The sequence below is a fragment of the Coffea arabica genome, chromosome 4c (genome assembly GCF_036785885.1).
Source record: "Coffea arabica cultivar ET-39 chromosome 4c, Coffea Arabica ET-39 HiFi, whole genome shotgun sequence".
NCBI lineage: Eukaryota > Viridiplantae > Streptophyta > Magnoliopsida > Gentianales > Rubiaceae > Coffea > Coffea arabica.
The window spans coordinates 8,474,228-8,485,654 of record NC_092316.1 but is presented as its reverse complement, the minus strand read 5'-3'; the positions used below and the strand labels follow the sequence as shown (position 1 = coordinate 8,485,654).

General features: G+C 35.3%; 1 protein-coding gene across 4 annotated transcripts; it reads right to left on the bottom strand.

Moving 5' to 3' along the window:
• Positions 1-6,715, bottom strand: LOC113739997 (uncharacterized). Of its 4 annotated transcripts, none has more exons than XM_027267456.2 (10): positions 6,497-6,715; positions 6,282-6,392; positions 4,964-5,344; positions 4,384-4,519; positions 4,215-4,284; positions 3,995-4,088; positions 3,187-3,400; positions 1,934-2,075; positions 1,036-1,206; positions 1-376 (listed from the first exon to the last, which is right to left on the bottom strand). In XM_027267456.2, the coding sequence occupies exons 3-10, from the start codon at positions 5,319-5,321 to the stop codon at positions 185-187; spliced, it is 1,377 nt and encodes a 458-aa protein (XP_027123257.1). In that variant the 5' UTR covers positions 5,322-5,344; positions 6,282-6,392; positions 6,497-6,715; the 3' UTR covers positions 1-184. The 4 variants fall into 4 exon arrangements, with proteins under 4 accessions (XP_027123257.1, XP_027123255.1, XP_071901990.1 ...); XM_027267454.2 differs by having other exon boundaries at positions 6,310-6,392; positions 6,497-6,714; XM_072045889.1 differs by lacking the exons at positions 6,282-6,392; positions 6,497-6,715 and adding an exon at positions 6,224-6,279.
• Positions 6,716-11,427: the final 4,712 nt, after the last annotated feature.

Genomic DNA, 11,427 nt, shown 5'->3' with positions numbered 1-11,427 from the left:
GGAGTAAAATCAAGTGCTAAAATGTTACTTATTAAAAAGCAAAAGTATTTTCCATTTGTCTTTCCAGACTCAGAAAGAGTTGTTTCTTTACAAACTGAACTCTAGTTTCACAGACAACAAGAACTTATAGGCCGGCACTGTGGCATGGCAAGAGCCATTTCTTTCAAAGTTTCAGAGTGCGAAATTACATGATCTCCACAACAGCACGTCCAATAATGTTTCCCTTGTCAAGGTCCTTATATGCTTTATCAGCCTCTTCAAACGTCAATGTCCTGGAAACAGCTGCCTTGAGATTGAATATGCCACTTTCTGCTAGTTTAACCAACTTGGGCAAATCTTGCCTCGCCCTACCCCCATATGATCCAATTACTTTTATCTGCAACATGCAAATGCCAAAAGAAGTATGTTACGCACAACAAGCATGAAATGGAAAAGGTAATCTGATTATCTAGAAGCCTAATGTGCATTATCGGAGAGCTTGAGCAAGGAAAAAGCTATTGACAATGAATTGTCTGAATGACAGAATCACATTCCTACAGTCCTCTTGCTGAAAGGGAAGCACAAGAACTTTTGACTGTGTAACTGGCAATAGGAGGGCCACCGACAATCTAAATTGCAAGGTGAATGAATACAAGATGCAACTCGTCGCAAGGAACCTCAATAACCATGTAGAGAGGCCGGTAATTTCCAGTTTTAGTTTTTACCGCCAAATAGAGATTGATACTGATGCTTTTTAATCACCAAGCTAGACGAACTCAGATGTCACTTGTTACAAGCACGACCTCAATTCCAGTAACTAGTTAGTACCTTCTAGTTTTCACCATGTCTAATCTAGAAATTTACCTTTAACACAATTAGCATGGGCCTGCCAACTAAATTATCCCTTCCCTGAACAATTCAAATTTCTAAACAAAATTGTTTATTTAAACGGGTCCATGTTGTGCTTTCGAGTAAAGAAAAATACTACTACTACTTTAGAATAAAAATTCACTATGTAAAACAGAAATTTTAATTTCTATGAAATAATTCACACACCTGTCTACGAACCAAATGATTTATGTCAACCTCGCCTTTGGCACCAGAGAGTGTAAGGCCAATCATTACTGCTTTTCCTCCATCTCGAACACTCTGAACACACTGATTAAAGGTTTGTGGTTTTCCCAAGGCTTCCACAGCAACATCTACACCCATTCCCCCTGTTATTTCCTGTTAAAATAAACCTGTTATCCGCGGAACCTTTAATCATCTCTTTACAAGGAATTTTTAATTAAGAACTTGTATGCAGCTTCTAGCTTCAAATGATTGCCAATCAAGTATTATGTTCTGTCAGAGACATAAATCTATGGGCAGTCACATATAGAAAGTCAAAAGGAGAGAGAAATGGAAAAGCAGATACCGAGAGAGAGAAACTGTTGAATCTGTTTGCACAAGACTAGAGGGGTGTGCAGCAGCAATTAATCTAGGAAAGCTACTTTTCAATCTAGATGGATAAGGTGGGTACTTGTGAAAGCTAATTAAAATTGTATGAAGTCAAAACTATCTAATAGAGCAGCATGAAGAATGCCATAGTTCAGGTTTTGCATCAGAAAGATTCAAGCTTAGGTATGTTTTCATCAGGATGCAAATCCATAGAACAATAACTCAGCATGAAAATTAAAATATTAGATATGAAACACATTGAAACACATGTATGTATAATCTAAATTAGCAAAAAAGTAAGAACATACACCCAAGAAAAGCAAAATGTGAACCACATGCCCACCTGCAAAGAAGGCTCAATTACTTCGTTGGCAGGACTTTACATGCCTAAGCCAATCTTTTCAAGAAACTACTTTAACATGACAAAAAGTGTAAAACATTATTGTTTCAGAAACCCTATAATAAGAAATTGTTCTTATCTCGAAATTAAATACAAAAGAAAAGGATCAACTACCTTAATTTTTTTAGCAGCATCTTCATTTCGTGCATTTATGGTATAAGTAGCTCCAAGAGTTTTTGCTTTCTGCAGTTTCTCATCTTGGACATCCACAGCAATAATCTCAGAAGCCCCAAATGCCCGTGCTATCTGCAGGCAACTGAGCAAGGAAAAAAAAAACAAAATGAGATTTGTATTTACTTTTACATTCTGTACTTCACTAAATTAAAGCTTAAATTGCCAAAAGTTCTAATTTTTGTGCAGGAAGATATCAAGAATAAAGAGTAAAAAGAGAGAAGCAAAGGAAAAAAAAAAAAAAAAGACAATTTTGACAATGGCTGCTACCATCATGGTCTACGTTTTCATGTAGTAAGGTAAAAGTTCATGTGTAGGTATATATTGATTTCATCCAGCATCCAAAACATGAAGATCCATGAGCAACAACACTTTCTTGTAGTTATAACTGTTAACTTCTATTTCCAGCGTTATATGTGATTTCCCTAAACACAGATCCTTGAGAGTTGCTCTTCCACCAATTAGTAATCATGAGACGATTGCAAGTCATGCACAACAAGTTAAATGTAGTGAAGATTGATTGGTCCAGAAGATAATCGTGGCACATAAATTTCAAGCAAGCATCTGCAAAAGTTCCCATATCCTTTTCCAGTACTTGAGAATCAGAATGGGTAACTGGTGCATTTTGAAAAAGACCATGAAAAATGAGTTATAAGCCATGATAACAACAACAACTATTGAGATGCCCAAACCCAAGAATATCTCCAAAAATCTTAATCGCCAGAAAATTGTACTATATTTAGAGCATTATCCACCAAGCTTAATCAAAGCATATGAAGGCATACTCATGCACTTCAATGATCAAGAGAGTATGAATGGATGGCTATCTCTCCAAGAGGAAGTATCTCAATTAGTCTTTTTTGCCCTTTCAACACGGAAACAAGGCCTTCACAGTGTCAGTCATCAGGCCTTATCACTGATAAAAAGAGAAGAGTACAGATGAAAGGAAGAAAAATTCTAGAAGTACTTCCATTGATACCTTGAGTAACTTTTCACTCCCATAACATAAAAGCAATCTTCATAAACGAAATCCAAACACCATATCTGGATATACATTATGCTTCTATCATTATAATTAAACAACTTTCTCGGTTTCACAGAAACCTGCATTTCTCATTTGGTCATAAAACCCAAATGAAATATTTAAACCTGTAAATAGAATGGGCAGTACTACCCAAGGAATCTGAGTTTTATACCTTGAGCCCACACCACCTATGCCAATCACAGCAATGGCATCGCCAGGGCGAACCTGTGCAGCATGAGCCATAGCCCCGTAGGCAGTAAAAACAGCACAACCCAGTATAGCAGATTCAGTGTAAGGCAAGGAATTCGGTAGAACAGTCAATCCATGTGCTGGCACTACACAGTACTCCGCAAGACCTCCCATACTGTACATATACACTGGTTTTCCTGCGCATCCAAAATCAAACAAACTTCTTAAAGCCTGTTCTACAAAGAATCATTTTCACTTAAAGAAGCAAAAAATTGTTTGGCAAATCCCACAAAATGAAGATCCATCAGGAGCTTATGCAGGAAACCCAAATTTGAACCTTTAACCATAAAAGCAAAGCTATACTTTGCACAAAGCTTTAATTCTTGTAGCTTGATGGAGGTAAAATATCCATAATAGACACTGGAAATTTTGGTAGACATTAGGGAAAACAACTATTTGTGCAATGGTTTAATGGAGCATAATATGGAAGAAAACATGGGAATCTTCAAATACAACTCAAATGAAAATTCAACTTCTTACGAATATTGTAATACAGTTAAAAATAAGGGAAAAGACCCTTTCTTTGGAATAAGGAGACACATCCATATTTGGATTTAACATCAAAGTTTAAAGATTCCTGATGCTACAAAAATTTCAAAAAGTTGTGATCTATAATATTCCACACCAAAGTGGCAACATAAGGTGATCAAATGCAAAAAATTATACACTCAACCTACAAGTAGAGCAAAGCAGTTTGAAACCCAACAAAAAAGCTGTAAAGACTTGATTACCATTGCTACGGAGAAATAGCCGTGTTTCACCATCATAAAGTGTTCCTTTTGCTCGGTTATAAGCAAAGAATGACTCACACAAGTCATCTTGACCCTATTTCCAACCCAAATTCATCATCAGCTCATAATTTGATTTGTTTATTATGCTCTAAATGAAGTATAAACGAATGACATACAAATATGGCAAGCAGATGAAAAGTAAAGTATCAATGCAAGCCACCTTAGAGCAAAAGAAACAACTACCACAAGGCATTATGAAAGCTCCAACAACTTGAGCTCCTACAGGAAATCTGAAGAAATAAAATTCAAAGCAAAGAATCAGTAAAAGGTGAGCATGTTTGCAACTACACTGCATATCACGAAAGGGACACACAAACTAAATGTTAAACCTTTCAACGATTTTAGAGTCGGTGAGTGCGCCATGTTCAACGACCTCACCTGTTATCTCATGGCCCACGACGCAAGGGCTTGCAAATGGAAGCTCACCTTTTATTACATGCAGATCCGAGTGGCACACCCCACAGGCTGCACGCAGTTGATTGAAGCAAACATATCATTTAAGATATTAAGTGTTCATAAAGCGCACTAACACTTTAAGCTAATGATGGAAACGCTCATTAAGCAAGACAAGAAGCATCATCTACTAGTCTCACATCCTATTTCTTCCCTTTTGGCTGTGTCATGCCTGCTTGCATCCAGCTAATTCACTATACAGTTTTTATGCAAGATAATTCCAGCTGTCTACACATATACACCTAGATTACTTAAACTACGGTTACTATTGGGTTTTGACTATTCATGCATGATTGAAGTCATATATAGCAACCAGATAGTCAAATATTCTTGGAAAGAGTCACCTTCAGTTTGGTGATCTTCTAAACGAAACTAAATTCTTGGATTTTCTATTTTCATGATGTTGACAGCTGATGTATAATAAAAGGAATAGAGGTATAGGAGGAACAGATGTACCCTTGGTTTTGATGAGGATTTCATTAGCTTTTGGCCGGGGCATTTGGAAGTCTTCAATTGTGAGGGGTTTGTTTGGTTCCCAAAAAACAGCAGCACGCATATAAGAAGGCCCTTCATGGAGGGGGTGTAATGTTGAGTACGATGATGTTGAAGTATCAGTGTTCGAAAATTTCACATGGGGAGAACCAGATGTAAATGGGCTCTTAACAAAATTAAAACGACACCAATTATTGTCATTATTCTCATTGAAGTAACTCCAATCACAAGAATTGTAGGCTGCTGAAATTGGCTTTAGTGAGAGTCTCCAACTATTGGCAACGGCTCTGCGGATTGAGTGAGAGCTGCGGTAAAGCGCCATATGGTGATGACACTACGATGGAGCTGAAACATAAACGTTTTAAACAGTCACTATAAGAAACTGGCATTTCAAGGAGTAATTCATATTATCACAACCTAAAAGTGAATACAAATTAGAAACCATATACGATGTGAGTCCCAAGAAAAAACATACTGCATAGATAAACAATGAAGCCGGCAAAGAACCAAGAATGCTAATTCACTAATCAATATTTATTTGGTATACAACACATTCAAATATCGTAGCCCAAAACAGCAGTGCAATAGTGAATAGACAAAATCATCAAACATGCTGCAAATAGCAAATAGTCTGATTTTGAATCTCATTAACAGCAAAAATGGAGTTAAATGCCAGAAACAATTATCTAAGGTGCGAACAATTAAAATCAGAAGAAACTCTATAAATGATTGTCTTCCACTTTGCTTTGTGTTGGTTAGATTTCCATCAGAGAAAAAGTTTAAAATAAATCCCAATCCAGTGGTGGAAAAACAAAAAATTAAGTGCATCCGCTCCAGCTTTTTTTGCTTTAGGTCCAGTCATCCGGGCTACCCTATTTTTCTGTACAGCAAGCCAATCACTAGAAAGAAGTCAAAGCCACATTGCAGACACCCTATCTGAAACTTAAAAGACGAGTCTTGCAGCTTAGTTTGACATGGTGCAGTAGCTGCATTTAATATTTTCTAAAGCATACGCAGGAAACTTGAAAACCTTATACACCACAATTACTTAGAGAGTAACGTTATTTAAATCAAGAACATATTCTTGAAAGAAGTCAAAAAGACAGATCATTGAGACTTTATAACTCAAATTACAGTCTCAGCAACCGTCTGACGGATTTGAACGAAAGAAGTCAAACATTAAAATTCAGAAAACTAATTCAAAGTGTTTCCACCCCAGATTACTGATAGATGAGATGATGTTGCTGAACGATTCAAGAAAACAATTTCAGGGAAAACTTACTAAAATTAGGAAGTTATGGAGAGCTTACAGAGTTCAATGCTGAGTCAGCAACGAGGTTCTGTGTCTATCTTTTTCTGTTTTGTTGGGTTTTATCGGCCTATTCCCTGCAATCTGTATCAAATTGGAGTTGTTTAAGAATTTAATGATCCCACCCTCACTTTATCGGGTTTATTATATTCAATTGCTGTCCAAAAAAGCTGATAAGCATCACTGACTTGTTTATTTGAACTCCTAAGCACCGTTTGCTTACGCTTGAACCAGGCTGGAGGGATAAGAGGCCTCTCCCTGTGCCAAAGTTGAACTCCGATTCTACTCTTGTATAACCAACCCATTTCTAAGCGAGTTGGCCATCGGGTGAAGCATTTTGGATGGCGCTGTTTGCCCATATGATAGAGGTGGATCCTCTTTCTTAGCTCAGTTTGAGTTCTCTTTTAATATCTTAATTTATGTTATGCTATTTTTTTCCTTTCAAGAATATAGAACAATCATCATTAATTGGCTACTTCCCATATGCAGACCTTTTTCCCTAATGTATTATTAGTGTGTTTTTAAAATAATTCAGGTGTGTGCTTAACTACAAAATTTGTGCTGAATGTCATGGGGAGAAAGAGAAAAGATGTGTAAGGTTACAAATTTGTCGGTTTAGATTGGAGTTTTCGTACAAAAATTTATTGTAACCATGTGATTATATAAGGTAAATAGATAATTGAGAAACATGCTAAACAAATATTTCGATATGCAAAACTCGCAATTCAAATATGTGAGAATGAAAAAATTCAAAGGATGACACATTTTTAAGTGTTTGAGGGGTAAACGTCGTTTGGATGGAGTTCTTTCATTTTTTTTAAATGAAAATACAAAAAGATGACACCCAAAGCGTGGAAAACTCGTTTGGATTGGAGTTTTCTTTCCGTTTTTTCCCATTTTTCTTTTTGTGCTCAAAATACAAAAAAAAAAAAAAAAAAAAAAAACTGTGACACATTTTTTTACACCAAAATGGTGGTAGAGGCTTTATACATAGTAGAGATCTAGAGATAATCATATTGGTAAATCCCAAATTCTCATGTAGTCTTATTCAATCCTTTAGTTATTTTTAGCTAGAGAGAGAAAAGCCAAGAGAATAATATACATAGAATTCATTTTCAGTTCCTACTTACTTTACTCAAAAAATTGTCACACTAAAATTTACGACTAGTTACCATATTGGGCTTTGTAAATAATAGTAACCATTTTGGACATCTTAAAACACCAATGCAACAATGCATACCAATTTGAAGTCCATTGCTAAACTGGATATTAGCAAGCTTAAACTTGGCCCAGAATGAGTGGTCTCGAGCATTGGCTCGCGCTCGGCTAGGGCTGTCAACGGGTCGGGTCCGGGCCGGAATTCATTATTTCGGACCCGGACCCGAATTACTATGCCGGATCCGGATCCAACCCGTTTACCCGACGGGTCCTTTATTCTACGTTCCGGATCCGGATCCGGCGGTCCCGGATCCGGATCCGGGTCTACCCGAACAAATTTACCAAATTTTATAATTTCTAATAAAAATGAGAAAAAAATATATTTGTAAATTAATTTCTAACTAATGCAAAGAAAAAATCAAATAAGAAAAGAAATCAAATTAACTTTATTAAAATACATCACCCTAATCAAATTATATTGATAAATATATATTTTTTAAATTATTAATTCATTTATATCCGGATCCGGGTCTAATACGGGCCGGAATACTATATTCCGTATCCGACCCGTTTTTTGTTTGACAAAACGGATCCGGATCCGGATCCGGAAAACGGAATTAAATCCCTACCCATACCCGCATTAATTTCACGGATCCGGTCCGGATCCGGGTCTAGACCCGACCCGTTGACAGGCCTACGCTCGGCCCTTCTAATCTCCAATTAAATTAATCCCAAAAGGATTTGGGCATTCGGCAAATCCCGAACTTCAGAAGATTGAAGGTTTATTTTAGTAAATCCCGTAAGTCGTACAACATTAAACGCTCGGTAAATGGTAAATTTTGCAAATGGCCTGATTTGTTTGGATAGTGTCTTATATGCCAAAATTTATTTGTTTAAGCTTTTTTAAGAGTATAATCAAGATGATTATTTGTTTTGTAAATGGCCTGATTTAGTTTCGTTTTGATTATTGCCAACTTTCTGGGATGAGTGGCAATAATTTATGTCAAAATCCAGTTCCCTCATGACACGGCCTAAAATACCAAACACTACAAAATTTTAAATTTTTTATTTGCTCTTTACACTATGTATATACTTTTTATAAAATAAACTAGGTACTCTCTTTAAAAATATATATTAATAATTTTGCAGAAGATAATATAAAATTCATTGGCCTCCAATTTTCTAATAGCTAAGTGACCATTAGGGTTTTTGTTAGACTATCAAGTTTTTTTTTTTTTTATTCCTTTTATAAGGTTCGAAGTCACCGTCGAATTAGAAAAGCAAAAAGAAAAAAAAGGAGAGAAACCCTACTTTTCTAAGGTGTAGCTTTTTTCTTTCTGGTCGGAAAAGAAAAATATTTTTCAGTGAGTGAAGGGTGAAATTTAAGTAGGTAGAAGGTGAGAGCATTTGATTCTAAAACTTTTAATTTTTAGATTTTTAACTTTAATCACTAAATTAAATCGTCTTCAACATTTTAGAAAATATAATGTGACTTTTTTAATTAAATGTTTTAAAAATATAAGTAAAAGAACTCGAATCAAAAACCTCTCCCTCCTCTCTGAACCGCCTAACCCATAGGAAAAAAAAATAAGGAAAGAGCGTTCTACATTCCCAATCCTCTAGAAATGTAGGAGGAAAAAGGAGAGCCGCAAACTTATAGACAAGATTGAAGAAAACGTGGTTGGTTGGAAACCTCGGCCCTAGGCGGTTTTGCCACTCGTTCCTCACGGACTTGTACCACATGCAACTCCAATGATGGACTCCTCTGCTTCCATGGTGGCCATGCATCGGTTTGTTTTTTTTCTTCTCTGCCTAATTTTACTTTTCTATTTTCTTGCACAGGTGACTGGAACTTCTACCAAATTTTCTTCCCCAACCAAAGTTTCAAAACAGGTCACATGTAGCAAAAATGCACAGCTTCTAAAGTATTGTGAAAGATGCTATGGTGGCAATATGATATAGGTAGGGGTGGGCAAAATTATCCGCTAACCCAAAAACCCATCATATCCGATCCGATTCGATCCGAAAATTAGAATATCTGATTTTTATTATTTGATCGGGTCAAAAGAGGGTCGGATATCCGCTAAGATGCGGAGCGGGTTAGGGTCACATAATTAAAAATTCGCGGGTACCCGATCCGCCCCGCATATATATATTTTTTATTTTTATTTTTATTTTTATACACACACTATAAAATAATAAGTTAGAACTAAATAAGTAATTTTAATGAACAAATTGCATTACAAATATGAGAGACTATAGTTTATTTACAAGATTCATTTGTAAAGGCCATGATCTTATATTTTACAGAAAAAGTTTAATTAATGTGGAACATATATATTAAAAATTGTGCTACTTATTTCAAACTTTTATTGATTTTGAATTCTTTTAATTTTTTTCCTTTATCTTATATTCTTTTCATATGCTTGTTTCTTGGTGGGAAACCTTTTTTTAGAAAAAAAAATTATTAAATCTTAGATGAATGTGTAAAATATAAAATTAAATTGGTATAAATTATTTTTTAAAAAAAAATTAAATGATAAGCGGGGCGGGGGCGGGGGCGGGTACTCGCTGATCCGACCCTATCTCAGCAGGTACCCGTTATAGGACGGGTATCCGCTGATATTCGGAGCGGATAAGGATCAAAAAATGGCTGACCCGCAAGGTGCGGGTCGAGTCAGCCAAATGATGAATGGGGCGGGTACCCGACCCGCGCCCACCCCTAGATATAGGGAAGTCAATATTTGTATGATTCAATCACAACTACAAAAGTTGGATAGAGTTCAAAATCTAAACTTATACAAGTCCCACATCGCATTCATGGAGAAGCTTGAACTTAAACATTAACCTAACACGAATTTGATTAAGACTTCTCTTCCAAATATACACATATTATGAATGTTATTTAAGATTTTTCTAGTGCACATGAGAATGTCAGAGATCCTACTTCTCTTACACGGCTTATTTCATTGTCCCACACAATAAACATTGGTAGAGTTTTACATCCAAATATAGACCAAAATCATGTGCTCGTGCTCGTAAAATTAGAACCCTTTGTACTGCTATTTTTAGGAGTTTCTGTAATAAAATGTATTTTAGCGATTTGATATATATGATATAAAAAAGTGATTGATAAATGTGTTGTCACAAATAAGGTTGCTTGTAACATTAATTTATTGTTGCGCTATGAAATTTTTTTTTTTTTTTTTTTTTACAACAATGGTAACTACTTAACACTGTCATTTATTTTTCTGGGAAGGTAGGCACTAAATGAGTCAGGATTTTGGAATAATCAAGGTTAACCTTGATAAATAATTTGGTTGGAATGCTTATTGAAACTTGTCAAATATGTCATTCGATTCGATTCAATGTCTGATTAAATGACATGATAGTAGTGACCAAAATATAACTTTCCGTCATGTTAAGGTAGTTAAGAAAATTCTTTTGAAGCTTCCATTTGTTAAAATACAGTCCTCTAATGTTTAAAAAATCAAAAAAGAAAAAAAATTTAGGGATGATAGTGGGTTGAATATCCTCAAAAAACTTGCTTATCAAATCCTAACTCATATATCTAAATCTTTTTACCAAATACTATAGGATTATCCTACCGATTTTAATTCTTATTACCAAACCCTCTCATTTTAGGTTCGGATCATTCATCGGTACCTTCTACCCGTTAATCTGAATAATTTCCAAAAAAAAAGGGAATTAGCTTTTATTTTATTAACCTAAAATCAATACATATCATGTAAAATCAGCACACTATGTTGAATTTTAAACTTAAGTAGAATTATAGAGAAATGCAATATTTTATGATGAGTAAATTTAATAGTTTTTCAAAAAAAGATTCAAACAATTATCTCACATTTCTCAACAAGGATTTGTATAGAAAGTGAAAACAAACTAGAGAGAATATGCAAGTTTAACAAAGGTATTAATTCCTCTTCACACACATATTGTA